At 40.2% G+C, this 22,271-nt stretch overlaps 1 protein-coding gene across 1 annotated transcript in view; it reads left to right on the top strand.

Moving 5' to 3' along the window:
* The window catches only part of TMEM170B (transmembrane protein 170B), a 32,073-nt gene extending 14,641 nt beyond the window's left edge, over positions 1-17,432 (top strand). The window contains exons 2-3 of the mRNA XM_008146111.3: positions 4,852-5,022; positions 16,543-17,432. Coding sequence (XP_008144333.2) covers positions 4,852-5,022; positions 16,543-16,673 — 302 coding nt within the window. The 3' untranslated portion in view covers positions 16,674-17,432. The remainder of the gene's footprint in view (positions 1-4,851; positions 5,023-16,542) is intronic.
* Positions 17,433-22,271: the final 4,839 nt, after the last annotated feature.

Here is a 22,271-nt window from a genome sequence, read left to right as displayed (position 1 = left end):
AAAGTTTCTGTGTTGTGCATTGTACTTTAAATTTTCGTATTTGTTTAGCACTAGCAAAGGCTCCCTCTGGCTTCCTCCCTTCACTATTGCTTAATTGCTAGAAAGTTGGATCAGATGAGTTACAGATGGAAAGGAAAAACTGGGATTCTTAGTGTTCAAGTTAGCTGTAGGACCTAGACAGTTAGAGAAAAAATTGTGATATTCTACTCCTGTCCTCTTAGTACCTGTTCTTCCTCTAGGACTTTTGGACAACTCTTCTTGCTCTACTCTTAGGATCCTACACTTCTCTTCATCTGAACTAACCCAGTAGGTTTCCTGGGTTTGCCAATGGTGAGTAGAACCGTAGACAGGCTTGTTTACCCAGAACAGATCAAGATCTTCAGAGGCCATGCTCAGTGACAGGGTTGTATTGATCTATCAGGTAATTCAAAATAATAGTAGCAACATGACACCTAAGTTAGTTGTAGATATTTTCAGTGGAGTTTAATTTTTTTCCATAAAATATCATATATATATATATATATATATATATATATATATATATATATATATATTTTTTTAAAGCGAGAGAAACATAAAAGTAAATTTGAGTTTAGGTACTTTGTTCTCAGTCAGTTTAAGGGATAATCCTGGACTGGTCATTAGAGGACCATTTAAGATTCCTTTTTAGTTATATAATTCTTTTATAATTTGGGGTTTGTTAAAACATTAATTTTAAAATTTACTTTTCCTGATTATTAGGTAAATGTATTGTTGATGTCAATATCTATACAGTCAGGCAAAGAATATTACTTATAGTGTCAAATAATCCCGCATTCATAGTGTTAAATGCAGTCAAGAAATTTTTATCTACTTGTATTACAAGGACAACAAAGGAAAGTGCTTTAGGGGGAATACATCTGATAAGCTATCGGAAGTGGTCTTAGGATACAAGGCGCATTGTTGACTTAGTAGGATTATGTTTTCTGTTGCAGAGCCCTTTCTTGTCTTAGAGCACTCCCTACAGTGCATTAGTACTCCCTTACATTTTTACTTTATTGAGTTCACTTTGGAAAATTATTATCTTTTTAAATATAAATTTTCTGAGCAGGTTAAGCCTTTTTGTCTTTAATTAATTTATTATAAGTGGAAGCCATTGGTTTGGGTGTGATAGCATGAAAGCACTATTTCCCTGAAAACTGGAAGAGAGAAAACCTTTTAAAAGGAAAGCTGTGTCTATTTTTCCTTAATCACCAGTATCTATCTCCATGCCATTGAGAAGGATGCATGGTACTTTAAAACACTGGAAAATATATCAGATGTCTCCAGTGAAATGATTTCGAATGATTTGAGTCCATTCTAAGGATCAATTCTTTAGAATTTGGAATCTCCCTTTCCTTTTCTTTTTAAATTTAACTTTTCGTTTTGAGATAATTATAGATTTACATGCAGCTGTAAGGAATAAAACAGGGTGAGCCCCTGTGCTCTTTATCCAATGGGAACCTCTTGGAAAAGCACAGTATAATATCCAAACCAGGATATTAATATTAATGCAATCCACAAACCTTCAGACTTCACCGGTATTGTATACATGTACTCATGTGTGTGTGTGTGTGTGTGTGTGTGTGTGTGTGTGTGTGTATGTATTTAGTTGTATACAGTTTATCACTTTTATATATACTCATCATCATAGTCAAAATACAAAACAGTTTTATTGCCACAAAAACCCCTAGTGTTACCCCTTTATAACCTGCTTTCTTTCTCCAGAGAGATTTTTGTTTGTTTTGTTTTTAAATGCCTATTCATTTATGGTCTTGACTTAAAATAATTATCTTTTAAATTTCCACCCAAATGTTTTAAAATTTTTACTTATTTGTGTGGTAAAAAAAACTATACTAATTAAAGTGTAATATGCTAATTAGACCGGACATCTTCTGGATGTCCTTTCAGACAAAGCCACTGTGGCGCCGAGGCAGAGGTGGTTAGGGGCGATCAGGCCAGCAGGGGAGAGCAGTTAGGGGGCTATCAAGCTGGCAGGTGGGAGCAGTTAGGGGGTGATCAGGCCAGCAAGGGAGGGCAGTTAAGGGGTGATCAGGCCAGCAGGGGAGGACAGTTAGGAGGCGATCAGGCCAGCAGGGGAGGGCATTTAGGGGCGATCAGGCCAGCAGGGGAGCAGTTAGGGGGTGATAAGGCCAGCAGGGGAGCAATTAGGGGGCGATCAGGCCGGCAGGAAGAGGCAGTTAGGGGTGGTCAGGCCGTCAGGCAGAGGTGGTTAGGGGCGATCAGGTTAGCAGGCAGAGGTGGTTAGGGGCGATCAGGTTGGCAGGCAGAGGTGGTTAGGGGTGATCAGGCTGGCAGGCAGAGGCAGTTAGGGGCGATCAGGCCAGCAGGGGAGCAGTTAAGGGCATCAGGCTGGCAGGCAGGCGAGCAGTTAGGAGCCAGCGGTCCCAGATTGTGAGAGGGATGTCCGACTGCCGGTTGGAATCGAGCCTAAACAGGCAGTCATACATCCCCCCAGGGGTCCTGGATTGGAGAGGATTCAGGCTGGCCTGAGGGACCCTCCCCATGTGCATGAGTTTTGTGCACCGGGCCTCTAGTTTATATACATAAAAGCCTAAGCAACCGAATGACCGGTTGACTGGTTGCTATGATGCGCACTGACCACCAGGGGGCAGACACTCAATGCAGGAGCTGTCCCTGGTGGTCATTGAGCTCCCACAGCCAACTTCCTGCAGCCAGCCAACCTCCCACAGTCCCTCCCCCCGGCCGCCAACCTCCCATGGTCCTTCACCCCAGTGGCCGCCCCCCCCTCCCCCCAATCAGTCCCGATCACCAGCCAGGCCAAGGGACCCCACCCATACATGAATTCATGCACCAGGCCTCTAGTAGATAATATAAAAGTTATCATCTTATTCGTGCAGTTCAGTAGTAAGCACATTCATATTGTTGTGCACTAGATCACATCGTTTTTGTCTCTGCACCCATTAAGCAACAACTCCCCTTTTCCCTCTTCCCCATTCCCCTGGCAACCACCATTCTGTTTTCTGTTTCTGTGAATTTGACTACTGTAGATACATCATATAAGTGGAATCAAACAGTACTTGTTCTTATAACTAGCTTATTTTATTTAGAATAAAGTCCTGAAGATTCATCCATGTTGGAGCAGATGACAGGATTGTTTCCTTTTTAAAGCTGAGTAATATTACATTGTATGGAATAAATAAGTTTTAATTTGTCCATTTTTATTTTCTGACTTTTATTGACTTTTATATTCGATAGAGTGAATACTAGCACAAATAGCAGATGAAATATTTTGCATATGGAACATTTTATACCAAGGATAAGTCTCAAGGTGACATCTAAACATTCTAGAGTCAGCTCTTTTAACTATAGGTAACAGAAACCTTATCTGAACTAATTTAAATAAAAAGAGGGATTTTACTAGTATTACAAGGAAATGGATTGAATCTAAGGATGGAATGTGGCAGGGTGTTAGAAATTACTAAAAATGGAACTTGGTTGTCTCTAGTCTTTGATGGATATGTTGTTGTTTTTTCACTGTGTATGGTGGCTTTTAACACATGACTAGAGGCCTGGTGCATGGATTTGTGCACCAGTGGGGTCCCTTGGCCTGGCCTGCACCCTCTCACAATCTGGGACCGCTCAGGAATGTTGGACTGCCGATTTTGGCCCAATCCCCACAGGCCAGGCCAAGGGACCCCACCAGTGCATGAATCTGTGCACCGGGCCTCTAGTATGCATATAAGATCTTTGGTTAATCTCTTTCCGCCCTCCCCCCTCCCCCCTTCCCTCTGAGATTCATCAGTCTGTTCCATGTTTCCATACCTGTGCATTGAGCGTCTGCCCCCTGGTGGTCAGTGCGCATCATAGCAACCGGTTGAATGGTTGCTTAGGCTTTTATATATATATATAGATGATGAAATGGCTCTTTACAAATCATGAAACCTTTGGGTTCAACCTCCCAAAGACCTGCGTGCTCAATTGGTCCCAGTACAGGATTATCAGGGGACGGGAATGACTGGCGTGGCTGGGCTCAATGGCCTGCCCTGATATGCCTGACCACAAGCATGGTCAGGAAAATGGAGCCAATGTGAGGGCCCAGCAATATCTATGGGAGCTGTGTGCATTGACTGGGAGGCTGCCGGTTGTCAGAGAGAAAGGGAATGAAGGCTAGAGAGACCAAATGAAAGGTATGCTCATTAACTCTTTATAAATTCAATATCAGTGAACAGTAATTGAGGAAATATTGAAGAAGAATGGAGTTGAAAGTTTTGGGTAAAGACTATTAAAATGACATAAGGCAAAAAATTCTTAATAAAATAAAAAATTCTAACTGTTTAATAGTGTATATAAAGTTGAGAGCCAAGGTGGGAATCATATGAAGTTCTTAAAATTATAAAAGATAAATTCATTGACTAATTTCTGGAATGATTTGAATTGAGGAATAGATTTTTAAATGTCTTTACACTGCTATTTAGTGTAGAAAATAGAAAATTACATATCAAAGAGTAATAAATTATACAATTAACTTCAGGAGATTTGAAAATATATGAGGGGTGTCTAAGACAAATTGATGCACTCTGGCTACATAATGGAGATATTTAGAGGAAATTAGTGTGTAGCCTTAACCTTCTGAAGTCATGGAGGGAATTATTTTCCCATTAAGCATTAGCAAGGATGGTAATTGTTAAAATTTATTTAGTACTACTATGTGTCAGATACTGTACGAGGCATTTTTGTATCTATTATCTCATTTAACCTTCCCCAAACCAGGGGTGCTCACAATTTGTTAAATTGAATTTTCTAAGATATTTTCCCACAGAATTATTAACACTTTGCTTTTCCTTTCAGAGATGTGGTATTGGATCTTTCTCTGGGCTCTCTTCTCCTCTCTGTTTGTCCATGGTGCTGCGGGAGTGCTGATGTTTGTAATGCTGCAGAGGCATAGGCAGGGAAGAGTGATCTCTGTCATTGCAGTCAGCATCGGATTTCTGGCTTCTGTAACTGGAGCAATGATCACTAGTAAGTTGATTTTGTTTTATTTAAGGACAGAATTTTATATGCACTTACAGTTTTGGTAACATTATTCTTATTGTACCTGCAACATGTATTCTTTCATGTAGAATATTTTTTCAGCACTAATTGCACTTCACCTAGAGGGTAAAGATCAGATCACTTATTCATTGAAATATTTTTTTTTTACTTCTATGTGAAGACTCATTATGTTTTGTGGGAAATACAAAAACTTGTAAAACTTGGCAAAGGGCAAAGCAATTCATGGGAAATTGTATCTTACAGTGAATGTAATTTCTGCTTTAAAGGAGCTCACTATCTCATAAGGGGGAAAGGTAGGCACACAAATATGATAGTGATGGTTGTCCTTAAAAAAGAGTGAAAATATAGCCTTTAGGTCCTTGATGTCATCTGCCCGTAACTACAAAATAAAATTACACTTCCTTCTTATACACAAATTATGGCACAAATATCCCTGGCCTATTAGAAATTGGCCACTTTAGCGTGTCCTCTAGCTATTTGCAAGTTTTCTACTGTGCTGCCTCGTGTATTTCATGCATTGTCTTAGGTTCATTCCCTCTGCCCACTCCTCTTTTTTATTTTAATTCTCATCCGAGAATATGATCTTATTGATATTTTTAGAGGAGGAAAGGAGAAGGAGAAGAAAAGGGAGGGAAGGAAGGAGGGAGGGAGGGAGGGAGAGAGGAAGGGAGAGAGGAAGAGAGGGAGGGAGGGAAGGAGGGAAAGAGAGTGAGAGCGAGAGAGGAAGGAAGGAAGGAAGGAAGGAAGGAAGGAAGGAAGGAAGGAAGGAAGGAAGGAAGGAAGGAAGGAAGGAAGGAAGGAAGGAAGGAAGGAAGGAAGGAAGGAAGGAAGGAAGGAAGGAAGGAAGGAAGGAAGGAAGGAAGGAAGGAAGGTCATCAATGTACCCGGGAAACATTGATTGATTGCCTCCTGTACACACCCTGACCAGGAGATTGAACCCGAAACCTGGGTATGTGCCCTGACCGGGAATGGAACCTGAGACTTTTCAGTGTACAGGACGACTCTCTAACCAGCTGAACCACCCGACCATGGCTGGCCCTTTCCTGTTAACACTGTCCTTAGGCTCCAACTCTAGCCTTGGGTTCAAAGAGTTCTGGTTTCTGTTGTGCTAGTTGAGCCAGAACTTCGATGCATCTTGTTCAGACTGGAGGGTGCCACAGTGACTTCCTTAATGTGGTCCTGCCAGAAACCGGCTGCTTTTCTATGCTATTGCTGATTGTCAGTGCCACTGAGTAATAGAGGCTTACATTGCCCTTTGCTTCTGGTCTACCGTATTTTCCAGCGTATAAGACGACTGGGCGTATAAGATTTCCCTGGGTTAAAAAGTCGTCTTATACGCCAGAAAATACGGTAATCCTCTTTATTCTAGCTACATAAAATCTGAATCACCAGGAAAATCTATGTACCATATTTTCCGGTGTATAAGACAACTTTTTAACACAGGAAAATCTTATACGCCCAGTTGTCTTATACGCCGGAAAATATGGTACTTCCAAATGTCTGGGGCAGCTCACTGCTCCTACTCTATCTGTTTTGAGACTCTCCACAAAGGACTTTTTCCTTTCTGGTTGGTTCTTAGCCCCAGAAATAAGAGAAGGTCCTTTTCTTCTATAGCGCTAAGGCCTCTCCTTTAATGTCCCACACTCACCTTTTCCCAGAGTGATTGGCATATGCTGCCTCAAGAGAAAAGCCCTATCCCATGTCTCTGGGTATGTCCTGTGGCACTAAGACAATCATAAAATAGTTGTGAGAAGTGGTGAGTAGCCTATTTTTTCCTTCCTTCATTTACTATTTATTTTTTGTTATCTTATATTAGGTTTTGTTGTTGCTGTATTCAACCAGTAACTTTATCATAAGGTGCCTCATCCATTTTGCCATAGGTAAGGTTTAAAGCACATGCTCAGGTTTAGCTGAAGTATAGGATGTGCATAGTGAAGAAGTAGATTCAGCTTGAAAGATAGAATGGAGACAAATCCTAGAGGATCTTGGAAGGCCAGCCATAAAGTGCTGCAGTATGCGGAAAACAAACAGATATTTTTGAGTGGAGTTGGCAAGGGGCAAAGCAGTTCAATGGGAAAATGTGTCTTATAGCTAAATATAGAATACTAGTGTCCCAGTGCACGGATTCATGCACATTGAAAGGAAATTAATTAGAAGAAATATTTTAATAACACTATTCACGTCTTGCTAATGAAAAGAAAATAGAATTCTACCAAGTCTCCTATCTACCTACTCTCGGACTTCTGTGAGGATCAAATGAGATGAGGCATGTGAAAATGCTCCCCAAACATTTGGTTAAAGTGTAAAATATTTGCACCTGGCTATAAAGGAAGTCATGTTCCTGGGCTGAAGAAGAAACTCCAAGAATGCTAGTTGCTAGGGAGAGGAAGCCAGGCTTTGCTACGTGATGTCATTACCTGGCACCCACAGCGACCGTTTCTGGGCTGGGCTGTGGGTCGCATTTTGCACCATGGGGTCATGGCAGCGTTGGCTGCAATTTGGTGGGGTGGTGCTCTGGGGTGGTGGCGGGGCCTGTATCACACTTGGGGGAAACCGAGTGTTGGTTTGTCGGCACCACGTCTGTGGTGGCTGTTTATTTTTAAATGGCCAGTGCGCCTCATGGCAGCTCCTGTGTTGAGCATCTGCCCACTGGTGGTCAGTGCAAGTCATAGCTACCGGTTGGGCAGACAGACACTTAGCCTTTTATATATATACTAGAGGCCCGGTGCATGAAATTTGTGCATGGGGGCGGGGTCCCCTCAGCCCACCCTCTCCAATACGGGACCCCTTGGGGGATGTCCGACTGCTATTGGACATCCCTCTCACAATCCTGGACTGCTGGCTCCTAATTGCTCACCTGCCTGCCGGCCAGGTTGCCCCCAACTGCCCTCTCCCTGCTGGCTTGGTTGCTCCTAACTGCCCGCCCTCCTGCTAGCCTTGTCACCCCTTACTGCCCCCCCTGCTGGCCTGGTCACCCCTTAGTGCCCCCTCTGCCAGCCTGGTCGCCCCTAACTGCCCCCCACTGCCAGCCTGGTCACCCCCAACTGTCCCCCCCACTGGCCTAGTCACTCCTCACTGCCCCCCTGCCAACCTGGTTGCCCCCAACTGCACCCCCCCCCCACCAGCCTGGTCGCCCGTAACTGCCCTCCTGCTGGGCTGGTCGCCTCTTACTGCCCCCCCTGCCAACCTGGTTGCCCCCAACTGCCCCCCTCTGCTGGCCTGGTTGCCCCCAACTGCCCCCCTGCCAGCCTGATCGCTCCCAACTGCCCCCCCGCCAGCCTGGTTGCCCCATGCAGCCTGCTGTTCAGTTGTTTGGTCATCTCTCACCCCCTGCCGGCCTGGTCACCCCACGCAGCCTGCTTGTTCAGTCATTTGGTCATCCCTCACTAACCCCCCTGCCGGCCTGGTTGCCCCACGCAGCCTGCTTGTTCAGTCGTTTGGTTGTTCCTCACTAACCCCCCTGCCAGCCTGGTTGCCCCACACAGCCTGCTTGTTCAGTCGTTTGGTTGTCCCTCACTAACCCCCCTGCCGGCCTGGTTGCCCCACGCAGCCTGCTTGTTCAGTCATTTGGTCGCCCCTCACTAACTTCCCTGCTGGCCTGGGTTAATTTGCATATTACCTCTTTATTATATAGGACTAGTGGCCCAGTGCACGAAATTCGTGCACAGAGGGGGGGTTCCCTCAGCCCAGCCTGCACCCTCTCCAATCGGGGACTCCTTGAGGGATGTCCGACTGCCGGTTTAGGCCCGATCCAGATCGGGCCTAAACCGGCACTCGGACATCCCACTCGCAATCTGGGACCGCTGGCTCCTAACTGCTCACTTGCCTGCCTGCCTGATCACCCCTAACTGCCTCTGACTGCCTACCTGATCACTCCTAACTGCCCTCGCCTGATCTCGCCCCAAACTGCTCTCCCCTGCCAGCCTGATCTTGCCCCCAACTACCTCTGCCTGCCTGATCACCCCTAACTGCCCTCCTCTGCCAGCCTGATCTTGCCCCCAACTGCCCTCCCGTGCTGGCCAATTTGGTTCTGATTGGTTGGTTTCTATGCCAGTCAGTGTCAAAAGCTCCGCCTCCTAGGCAGCCATTGGCTCCTCACAGTTCACCAATATTTGGTTCTGATTGGTCAGTTTATATGCCAGTCAGTGTCTCTAGGCCTGCTTCCAGGCCTGATCAGAGAGGCGGGGCTGATCAGCAGCCCCCGTGGAGGCCCGGAGAGAAATAGAGGCACGGCTGCTGGTGAAATCCGGAGAGAAAGAGCGAGGCAACGGCTGATCAACAGCTGCCACAGAGGCTGCGGATCAGACCCTGCCTCTCTGGGCCTGATCTGCAGCCCCCTCAGCAGTCAGTGCTGGGTTGCAAGACTGACTTCCGGTGTTCAGTCGAGCCTTTGGTCAGTCGTTATGGACCCTGGGTTTTTATATATTAGGATAGATATATGAGGAACCAAGAGAAAACTCTGAAAGAGTGGGGACCTTGTCTGTCTTCTTCACTGCTGTATCCCCAATAAAACACTACCTGGAACATAATAGATACTAAAAAGATGCTGGTTGGTTGGATGGATGGATGAACGGATGTAGTGAGTGAGAAAGAGCAGAGGAAAGGAAGAAAGAAAGGATGTGCAAGAAAAGAGAAAGAAAGGGAAAGGAGAGGAATTAAGAGGCAATAACTAAAATTTGAACTTGAGGGTGGATCTTAGCTAGAGTGGCAGTGGGTTGGAAAAGAAAGAGTTAATGTTAGGACTATGGCAGAGGGAAAACCTCCAATTAATTACTATTCACTTTGGTGGCATGCAAAGAGGCATGAAAGGGATTCCAGTGTTTCTGATGTGCCCTCGTGGGAATTATGAAACAGCAAATGAGGAGAGAGAAGGAACAGCTTGTTCAGGTGTCACAGAATGTGTGTGTGTGCTTATTGGCATAAATGTTTAAAGAAATGTCATTCTACTTTCATTTATCTCAGTGGTATATACCTGTATACATTTATTGCCTACTTTTACTTCAGTCAAGAATATAACAAGCCAATGATTTTAGAAACTGCAATGTTATATGTTAAAATCTTCGAAAATTAAGTCTGAAACAATTTCAAGTAAACAATTGTTAGTAAGAAAACATTTAAATTTATTCTGGCTCATTTTCTGACCTGCAAACACTTGAATTAAGAAAACTAGTTAATGTGAATATTTAACTAAATTTTCCTAATGTGATTTGTGAGTGTCGGAGCACTCTCAGCTTTATATTCAGTGCAGCAAACGAGTCTTGGATATCTATATTGAACAAGATACTGAATATTCTATATATATAAAAGGCTAAGTGACTGAGCATACGTCCATCCAAACCGACCAACTGGCTGGTACATATGACATGTACTGGCAATTTAAAAACAAACGTTGACTTGTGCATGCACAATACATATTAAAATATTTTGTATTTGAATTTTATAATACTATATTATATATACTATTTGACATGTAATTTTTTGCAGTAATGCAATTACTGCATGAATCTTTCTTCTAATTAATTTCCTTTCAATGTGCATGAATCCATGCGCCGGGCCACTGGTTGATACATATCTCTCATATTTTACTGCTTCTTAGATTTTATTTCTAGAATAGAGTGATTTTTTTTCCATTTTAGTTAGTATAGATAGTTAATACCAATATTGAAAGAAACTGGGTTACTATGTAATACCATCATTTGGCAGTATACACGTATCTGTCTAATTTTAGCAAGGTATAAAGTGACATCTCATTGTTGGTTAATTTGCATTTCTCTGATTATTAAATGGATTAGAACATCTCTTCTTTTCAGGCATCTGGCATTCATGTCATAATTTGCCCCTTGGTCTAAAGTCTACCTTTGTATTTGGTATTAGATAGGATTCTAGGTGCCTTTTCTTCCTCCCAGAGGAGGAAGGCAATTTTTACCACACTAGCCACTAAAGTATACATCTCCTCATTGATTTGTAGTATCTCTTTTTTTGTGTATTATGCCCTCAAGGTACATGGATATGTCTCTGAACCTCTGTTCTGATTTGTTAGTCTTTTTATCTGTTCTTGCAGCAAGGCCACATTTTATATCCCTGTGATTTTGTGGTACAGGCAAACCTCACTTTATTGTGCTTCACGTTATTATGTTTCACAGATGTTGCATTATTTTACAAACTGAAGGCAAACCCTCCACCAGCAAAAAGGTTATGACCTGCTTTATTGCAATACACACTTTATTGCAGTGGTCTGGAACCAAACCCACAATATCTATGAGGTATGCCTGTATTTCTCAATATCTGATAGGGCTAGGTCCCTCTCCTTTTTTTTGTTTTACTCAGGGTTAACATTGCTATTCATGGGTATTGATTCTTTCATGTAAATTTTTAAAAATATCTACTGAGTCCCTAAAAAAATATAACTATGATTTTAATTGGGATTTAATTGAATGTAGAGGTTAATATGAAAAGAATTGGCATATTAAATTAATCCATCTAAGAACATTAATGTATCTTTATTTATTCAGATAAACTTCTATCTTTTGTTAGAGGTTTAAAATGTTTTTCTCCATAGGAAGGGTATATATTTTGATTAAGTTATTTCCTAACCTCATTATGCTGTGGTTATCATGCCAGGTATCTCTTTTGACTACATTGTTTAGTTTTATTGGTGTAGAGAAATGCTGCTAAGTTTTGTATGTTGAATTTATAAAAGATTATAAAACAAAAACTGATTCTTTGCAAAGTTAATAAGATAAATAGATTACTAGAAATCTAATTAAAAATGAGTTAAGGCAGAATAGTAAAATATAAAACAAACTAGAAAAAATAGCCCAGCTGGTGTGGGTCAGTGGTTGAACTTTGACCCAGGAACCAAGATGTCAAGGTTCAATTCCTAGCCAGGGCACATTTCCCAGGTTTGGGTTTGATTCCCAGTGGGGGCATATAGGAGGCAGCCAATCAATAATGTTTCTCTCTCATCAATGTTTCTACCTCTATCTCAGTCCCTTCCTCTCTCTCTAAAATCAGTAAAAACATATTTTTTTAATAGAAAAAACAACCACAGATCCAATAATACAGATAGGGTAAAGAATTATTAAAATAACATAGTTTTGTTACAGCTATATATTTCTAAATATAAATATCAAAATTAGCATAAGAAGAAAGAGAAAATATGAATTGGACAATAAGTACTTTTAAACCATTGAAATATTAAATACTCCTCTCCCCAAAGAACTCCAGGCCCAAATGGGTTTACACATATCTCCCAAACTTCCAAGAAACAGTAAGTTCCTATTTTATCCAAATTATTGCAGAAAATGGAAAGAGTAAAAGCTGGGGCACAGCTTCTTTACCAAGGCAAAGTAATCTTGCTGCTAAGAACAGAAAAGTGCAGGCTCTTTACCTTATGCATGTTATCCTACGTGTGCAAAGATAGCTCAGTATCAGAAGGAAGTATGGCTGTGTGCCAATAAAACATTATTTATGGATGCCTAAAATTTGAATTTTATACAATATTCATTGATCATGAAATAGTATTCTTTCTTTGATTTTTTTCAACTGTTTAAAAGTATAGAAATCATCTTTAGCTTTCATGCTATATACAAATACAGTGGTGGGTCAGATTTGACCTGCAGAGTATAGTTTGCCAAATCCCTGATCTAACTACAACAGTGATAGAATCAACACACTAGTAAAACTAAATTTGCCTTAACCTTTATATTTGCTTTCTCTTAGGAAATATGAGGAGGAAATCAAATCCCTTTCCTTGGTACACCCCTGCAGGCACGTCGTGTTGCTGTATATTGACACCAACTCAGCCATATTGCTTTCCCCACCAGTCTTCACTAATACTTTTGGGATCCTGTCTTATTCCCAATTCATTCCTTCTGCCATTGATCATATTGGAAGTGCCTAACACGTATCATTTACTCCAAGCACCCTATTTCACTTCTGTGTTCTTCATTCTCACATAGCTTAGCCTCATATTTCACCAAGAAAATAATGTTCATAATGTTTGTAATTTTTCAGCTGACTGTTGTTCAACAAAATACATCTTAAAGTGAATGAAAACTAAAGCACAAATTGGGGAAGAATATTTGTGATCATATATAAATATGTAAGATTAATATCCAAACTATATACTTTTAAACCCTCTTAATTAAATAAGAAAAAGACGACCCAGTTGCAAAATAGACAAAAGATTTGACAAGCATTTTATAGATGTAGAAACTTTAATTGCAAGTAATGTGAAAACAATATCAGTCACATCAGGAAAATGCAAATTAATCACAGAGATAACCCTTCTCACCCACCAGGTTGACAAAATTTTAAAAAACAAGATAAGTATATGGATTCGTAACTGGAATATACGTAAATTTGCACAACTACTTTGGAAAATAATTTGGCATTTTCTAGAGAAACTAGTGATTATATGTGTGTGCCAGGTGTTACATGCAAGGATGTTCACAGAAGCAGTCGCTGTGCTTTGGGGCCATAATTAAGTAAAATAAGGGTGAATTAGACACAAGCATCATGATACTACGACAGTGGATCTGATAACTGAGAAGGCTACTTAAGTGGCTGATGCCCAGAGAGCACCTGCAGTGTAGAGATGCTAGACAAGGGAGATTTCCACGTCTGGGCAGAACAGCAGATCTCATCACACTACTCAAATGGGCATGCAGTTTAACCTATGAATTGTTTATTTCTGGAATTTTCCATTTAATATTTTCAGACCACAGTTGATCACAACAAAGAAAGAGAAAACATAAAACAATATATATTTTTTTACTAGTACATACATACAGATGTGTGTGTATGCAGTAGCTGAAACCACAGCAAGTGAAACTGTAGATAAAGGGAACTTATGTATATATGGCATATAACTGTTTTCATCATGTTAAACTTAAAATGTTATGGATGAGTCCGGGGTCTCTTTTGAGTAGCATTCGTAAACCAGTGCTCTTCTCAAATGTAATCCTATTTTCAGTTTGATTATGTATCCCCCAGATTTTTGCTTCTACATTACATGCATGCATGCATATATATATGTACATGTGGGCCTACATGCATACACATGCATCTATAATAATAAAAGAGTAATATGCTAATTAAACCAGATGTCCTTCTGGATTAAGCCGGGCCAAAAGGAAGCCCAGGTTCTGGGTGCCTGCCGGTGGCTGGAGGGAAGCCAGTCCGGGTCCCGGGTGCCAGAGTAAAGCTGGTGCCAGCAGCTGGGGGAATGAAGGCCTACTCTTGCACGAATTTCGTGCATCAGGCCCCTAGTATATATATATGTACTAGTAAAGAATATATATTGTTTTATGTTTTATCTATCTTTATTGTATAAATTGTATGTTTTAAGTTTTTTCTTTGTCAATTCATATAGATGTATATTTTTCTTCTGAATAGAATTTTCTGTCAAGTAATTATAAATTTGGTGTCCTCAAATAATTTATCTCTGTTCTTATCTATACTGATAAAAGAGAAGTATGCAAATTGACCATACCTCCGCTATGCCCATAAGCCACGCCCACCAGCAAATCAGGAGCAAGTATGCAAATTAACCTAACCAAGATGGTTGCGGCCACGGAGCGAGCAGGAGGCTTGGGTTTCCCCGGCAATGGAAGAAGCCAAGCTTCCCGCCTGCTCTGGCCAGTCCTGGCCTCCACTCAAGGCTACAAAGTTTCAATTATAGAAGATAAATAAATCCCAACAAAAATGGCAGAGGCCACGGAGCTGGAGAGAGCAGGAGGCTTGGGTTGCCCCCGGTGATGGAGGAAGCCAAGCTTCCTGGCCTGCCCTGGCCTTTGCTCAAGGCTACAAAGTTTTAATTATAGAAGATAAATAAATCCCAGATACCAGGGCCTCCACTTGGGTCGCTGGGGGGCATGGCCGGCTTGTAAACCACCACAGGCCCCTCACCTAGGGCGCCCCACACCCCAAGGGAACCCCCACCCTGATCCTGGACACCCTTCAGGGCAAACCAGCCAGCCCCCACCCATGCACCAGGTCTCTATCCTAGCTAATAAAAAAGTAATATGCAAATTGACTGTCATTCCAACACATAAGATGGCTGCCCCCATGTGGTCAAAGATGGTTGCCCCCGTGTGGACACAAGGTGGCCGCCACAAGATGTCCAGCAGGGGAGGGCAGTTGGGAGGGACCAGGCCTGCAAGGGAAGGCAGTTTGGGGTGATCAAGCCTGTAGGGGAGGGCAGTTGGGGGCGACTGGGCCTGCAGGGAAGGGCAGTTTGGGGGGACCCAGGCCTACAGGGGAGGGCAGTTAGGGGTGACCAGGCCTGCAGGGGAGAGCGGTTAGGGGCAATCAGGCTGGCAGGGGAGCAGTTAGGCATCAATCAGGCTGGCAGGGGAGTGGTTAGGGGGTGATCAGGCTGTCAGACAGAAGCCGTTAGGGGCTATCAGGGAGGCAGGCAGGCGAGCAGTTGGGAGCCAGCAGTCCTGGATTGTGAGAGGGATGTCCGACTGCCCGTTTAGGCCCGATCCTCCTGGGATCGGGCCTAAACGGGCAGTCGAGCATCCCTCGAGGGGTCCCAGATTGGAGAGGGTGCAGGCTAGTTTGAGGGACACCCCCTGCCCCCCGTGCATGAATTCTGTGCACGGGGCCTCTAGTTTCTACATATTTGACCATTCTAGGATAGGTAGACAGCTTTTTGTAGAAAAATAGTTTCAAGGCCATCTCAATCTATTAGACGGCATTCTATAATTTAAATATTTCTTACTTTATGATTTCCAAATGTGCTTTTAAAATCATCCACTTAGATACATTATTATATATGCTGTGTTAATAAGGTCAAGTGTTGAATCAGATGGGTCTGAGGCTTCTTATAATGGTGATTCTCTCATTCTTGGAAGTGCACATTATCTAAAAATCTTTTCTGAAACGTCAAGTTCATCTTCTGTTTTTATTAGATATCATAGTGGTCTCCAAATAACCTTAATAAGCAATTTTATATGCTAGATTGTAAAATGAAATCATCAAATATCCTGATATTTTATGACATTTAAGAATTAACTTACTTATTGAAATAAAATGATTAATATTAAATTGAATAATTTAGAATTTACATTAAATTGTGTAGTTTTGTATTATCATTTATAATTATCAATGTATTGTTATCTATATTTATAAAATGCTGATGAATTATGGCCAGTTCAATGCCCAGATGAGAGATTATGTACAATAATGAGTTATTTATTTTTATGAACATATTTTGTGTGAAGCAACATGTAGCATAAATATGTATTTTGTGTTGAATAGAAAAGCCTGTGTTTAAGTTAAGTGGGTAAATGTGGTATGATAAAGTGTAACTTTTACCAATCACATGGAAATTCGTTCATAGAAAATTTATAAAATGAGAATGATCAATGACTAACTCAGTTTTGATGAAATGAAAAGACATTTTAAGTTAAAGCCATGCAGTGTGCTCTAAAATGAATGAATGTGGCCTTTTGTTTCTCTCCCTCCTGTCTCATCCAGGTGCAGCAGTAGCAGGCATTTACCGAGTAGCAGGGAAGAACATGGCCCCTTTGGAAGCCCTGGTGTGGGGCGTAGGACAGACTGTACTGACATTGATCATCTCCTTTTCAAGGATCCTCGCCACACTTTGAGGTTTCTGTGGAAATGTCTGACCTTACATAAGGAAACAGATGTACAGATTCTCTGGAAATGGCATTGTTAGCAAGTGGGAATTAAATTATACAGGAATCCTGGAAGGAGCAGGTCCCAGCATAAGGCCTAGAGCTGTGTGGAAAGATTGCCCTCTGGTGTTCAAGTGATTGCACTACCGCACTGCACCTTACGTGCCTCCATCCCAGGCAAGGCGAATTACACTATGAGAAGCTACAAGAAAAGGCACCTTGTTTAGCTGCCAATCAGGTTAACATTGGTGTTGAATCATTGTTTTTAACAGTGTTGTGTTTAAGTTACAGGGACATTTTGAAGAATTGATATATGTGCCAAACTCTCTTCTTTTTTTATAAATTGGTCATGTGACAGTTTGCAAGTGTAGATGTAGATGAGACAAGTGCTGTGAACATGTTTGACATGAATTCAGGTCACGTAGTGAGACTTTGTAACTCTAAATCCTGTGTGAGTGCCGAATACCGAATTGTTTACTAGGAGATAAATTATTTTATTTTTAATGTTGAACTTTTCTGGGATTTAGGGCTTTAATATGGTTAGGCATTATTGTTATTTAATTTATGTGGAAAATAATATTAATGGAAAACTAGCTAAACTCTTTTAAGGACTCAAAGTAGATCTATAGGGTGCATCCTTTTCATGCACATAAATAATACTTTCAGTAGTTTCCCTCATACATAAATGTTCTATTGATATGAATTAAAAAACTTTATGGGTAACACACATTGATTGTAGTTTGTGTCATAAAAATATTATTTGGAATTTTTCTTATAAATTTTGTTAGAAAACAAGTCTGAAGTGCATGTTGCATTCTTTGCCCCCTAAAGAAAGTTTTGCCCTGTGTCTCATGGAGAAAACATCTTCACAACTGTTCCTCAGTGGGGTTCTATGACTTGTTGCCTATGTCTTGATTTTTGACAAAGTGTAAGCAGTCTTTAATTCTGGAGTATTACCTATATTTAAAGAGTGGCCTAAATTAGGCTGTGAAAACAAAAAGCCTCATTTGTAGATAAGTAACAGTAAGTTATCTAGGAAGATTAATAAACTATCTTACTTTGGATATGTGGTAACAAAATTTCACTAAATAAAAATTGAGGAATTTATTAAATCTGGCAGTCCTTCTCAGTATATTAAAACAGTACTGAAATACATTTGAGTGATTCATTTTAGTTGTTCATTTCTTGATTTATGCTGTTATTTAAGTTTATTAGAATGTGATGGCATTTATTAGAAATGGAAAAGTCCTTAGAATAAAATATTTTAAGAGATTTTTGCAACATATACTTGTTTTTAAGACTACAGGAAGTAAGGGAAACAGAACCTGCTTGAACTTCTCTTCTACTGTCATTTTTTTAAAACCAGGTACAATTATAACTGTTCTCACTCCAAGGAGAGCCATTGTAGAGAATGAGAAGTGAAGGGCAGTCCAGAAAAACAGTCTGTGTGCTGCAGCCTCACTGCTTTAGAACCTGGCTGGGAAACAAGTAGGTTTCTATTAGGTCTCATTCAAATTGAAGGCCTTTGCTGCACAGGCCACTTTTCCTTCACCAAAAAAACAGTGAGGAGTTGGTGGGGGAGGGGGAGCTACTTTTACCAGTAGGAAAGCCAATTTGGGGGATTTTCTAATTCTGTGGCTTGGAAATATTTTTAAAAAAACAACAATTAGCATCTATGCACTTAGAGATCTTTGAAGTAAATCTTAAAATTGATTTTAAATACGTATAACCCTGAAATTAATTTCATTTGTTCTTTATATTTTTGATGTTTTCCAAATTAAATTTAGGCATACGTTTTCCAAATCAATTTGATTTCTCCTTTTCTGTTAGTCTTGAATTCATTGTTTTTTCTTTACTTTGGCTATTCTGTCAATAATTTAAAGTGTTTGTATTCTTTGAGAGGAATTACCAATAACATATTGAAGATGTACAGAATGAAAATTTTTAACATATGGTTATGTTGTGATTTAAGAAAGTTATCATGGTGAGGTAATAATATGGTTCAGAATCAAAAATTAACCGGAAAATAACTTGGTACATAAATATATGAATGCGTGGACCAAAGAGATTTAAACTCCCGTTTTTACTCTTAGAATGGAAGTATAATTTGATTATTAATAATTAGTTTGTAGAGTGTCCTAATCTCATTATCAAATTGCTTTATATTATGAAGTGTGTGTGTGTGTGTGTGTGTGTGTGTGTGTGTGTGTGTACTCTTAACTTGTAGGGGAATTTTTGTTTTGTTTTTTGCTGTTTTCAGCTCTTTCCATTGGGATTTTGTGCAACTGTCACTCTTTTGATGTTTTGAAATATAGTTGAATGGTGTGCATTGATGAAATTGTCTTAATAGATATTTCTGTGTTGAGATTTTTTAAAAGTGGTTTTCCTACAGATACAAGAAACCTGTAATGATATCTATCCACATACACCTCTGTATCATTATATACGTCCACACAAAGCTGCCATGTATGAATGCAGTCTAGCTGGAAAGCGTATGTTCCGGGAACACATCCATGCTCTAGTGGAGAGTTTGTTCAGCTGAATGATCTTTTAAATGGGTTTGAGGACGTTTGAAATTTTTTAATTTGGGGATATTATTCTTGGTTTAATAGTGCTGGAGACCCTTGTTTTTGATATGACAAAAGCTCTTACTGATGTATTTGCGTTACACCTCCTTAAAATGTGTATGTGATTTAGTGGTAAACTCTCTTTGATTAAAGCAGGAAGAACAGAGGAAAGCATCTGCAGTTTATACATCTTTTTTTTTTAATGTGTAGTAAAGTATTGCTGACAATGAAATTAGTTCCCCAAAGAAGAGACTCCTATATGCCCAAACTAGTTATTATTTAACATCCTGGTTAGAAATGCCCATAGGCCAGAGTTTAGTCAGGGGACCTCATCTATACTATTAAATAACACTGAAAACCTTTAAATGAAGGAGGCGCAAATAATCTGCCCATAGGATGATTCCGTGGGTTGTCTAGAATAAGGAAAGTCCTAAATGTTGGCTATATTCAGTGTTTGCATTTAATTATTCTTACTGTAGATCTCAGTGTTTACCAAACAGTGTTACAGTTTATTACCCAATGTACTAAGTAACAAACTAAGTGTTTGCAGCATTTAGTATTTCCACTCCCCTAAAAAATGTAAGGGTTTAATTTTGCTTTAAGTGAGAAATAAAGACATGAGCTGCCCTGTATATCATGTATTTGTGATGTAAGGAACAGGATAATTTAAAATCAAAGAACATTGTTGGAAAAAGTCTTTAGAGAACTTTAATTAAGGTGAGGAGAGTGGGGCTGACATGTTAACATGCCCAAGCAGACACTTACACACCAACTAATTCAATTGTTTAAATATTTTTGATGGACCTAGTATGTACGTACAAAGCTGTATGGAATATTCTCTATAGGAAGTACAAGGATGACCAAGATAGGATTCCTGCCCTTGAGTTCACCAAAAGCTAGCAAGATGGTTTTAAGTCCTAAAAAGACCAGAACAACATTTTGCTTCCTGATTCTAGTTGAGAGTTCAAGTCTTTCTCTCGACCCCACCACCCCAAATTCTGATTTTCCCAGTTTATCCACAAAATGGAGTTTCAGTAACTGAGTTACCATCACTGTGACAGAGTGATGAGAATACTAGTCTGTAAGCCAGAGACATAAATGTGAACCCAGGCCTGTTGCTTGTCGACATTTTGGTCATGAATGGCAAAGCAGTAAATGTTCGACAGTAAATGGTAGTCAGTCAGTAGAATTTTTTAAATTACATTTTGCAGTGCTATTTAATAATGTTGTTTTGTAAAAGACATTTGTTTTCTTTCATTTCCACATTGTGTCTACATGTTTTTTAAAAAGGAAAATTAAAATAACCCTTACAATCTTCTTCCTTTTCCTCCTCTTGACCTCTTTATTTTTAAGATCAGCAGATACTTATCTGGGAGCATTTTTAGGGGTTGGTGGTGGTAGAAATGGCCAGAGCAAGCAGGATTAAATTACACATTGTGTTTACCACTGGTTAAGAAAGAAAAAGGTAGAGGTAGCCAATATTTACTCCTTTACCTTATCCTGCTACTTTCCTTGAATTCATTCAACCAACATTCATTGAATCTCTACTACATGCAACTTACCATGTGTTTAAGGGATGAAGTGTCTCCTCTTCTGCCCCATGGGTGTTGGCCTCACAGTGCAGTGCAAATTCTATAGGGAAACAAAAGAGTGTCTACCAAGTCCTTCCTTCATGGACCAAGGTGCTTCAGCTACTGTTCATTTGCTTTTACTTAAAAAGAAATAGTGTTATTTTACATTTATGTCCATTTTATAATTCAAGAAGTAACAAGATGCTACGAGTATTTTCTCAAACTATTTCACTTTTGCTATTACAATTTTTTCTCTCAGAAAATCTTAATCGGAACCTCTTCAAAGAGTTGTTATTTGTTTTTAAGATATGAAGAATGCAGAAAGTTGGTGAAGAAATTCAAGTAGGCTTAGATTGCAGAGAAGTTTGGCAATACTTGAGTAACGGGGTAAATTGCTGTTCCTTTTCATAATCAAAGTGAGACTCTCAGTGGTTAAAATTGACCACTGATCGATTTTAATTTCCCTCAGGGGTCATTCCTTTTTGTAACATCTTAGAGCAGGCGTCCTCAAACTACGGCCGCGGGCCACATGCGGGTGTTTTTGCCATTTTGTTTTTTTTACTTCAAAATAAGATATGTGCAGTGTGCATAGGAATTTGTTCATAGTTTTTTTTAAACTATAGTCCAGCCCTCCAACGGTCTGAGGGACAGTGAACTGGCCCCCTGTTTAAAAAGTTTGAGGACCCCTGTCTTAGAGAGGGACTCTCCAGGATAAAAAGGACATTACTTAGTTAAAAATGATGAAAAATTTCAAACATGTGGTAGCATTTTGTAGCAGAGGGAAGTTTAAAGATAGGAAGACACATTGGAGGGGTGACACATAGAACAAAGGCATATCATGAATACTCAACATTCTGTGAACAATTCCCCCTTGTGTTAAGAATATAAACTACACTGTATGCATATGTGTCCTGCATGTTTCCAGAATGTGGGGTTTGTTTACCTGTGAGACAACTTCCACAAAGCTTTGAAATCATTATTACTTGTGTGTGTGTGTGGTGCTGGTAGGTTTGCCCTTCTAACTTAAGGATCTCTGTTCAGTGTAGGAATACAGTGCTTTTGAGGTTGCTGAATAAATTATCTAAAAATGTATCTGAATTTGTTTTAGAGGAAGTAGTGCTTAATATATAAAGTATTTTCAGTAAATGTGGAGATGTACCAGTTAATACTTTATTAAATAAGTGGAAACATCCAAATTTCTGAGTGAACTGAACTGTGAACTGTAACCACCTCCTCCCCTGTGTTTAGAGGACTCCTCTTCACATTCTTTACATTCATTGCATTTATGTTGAAGCTGTTTATCATAATCCTTTCTTGATTTGAGAACCAATTTAGCAATTTCTTAAAAATCTCCTCCCTCCACACAACTGTCATATGTTGTGGTTTAAACATATGTACAGTTTGTTAATAGAATGAGAAGTGCTGGTTTT

Source organism: Eptesicus fuscus, chromosome 9, assembly GCF_027574615.1.
Source record: "Eptesicus fuscus isolate TK198812 chromosome 9, DD_ASM_mEF_20220401, whole genome shotgun sequence".
Lineage (NCBI taxonomy): Eukaryota > Metazoa > Chordata > Mammalia > Chiroptera > Vespertilionidae > Eptesicus > Eptesicus fuscus.
This window is presented reverse-complemented; position numbering and strand designations above follow the sequence as displayed.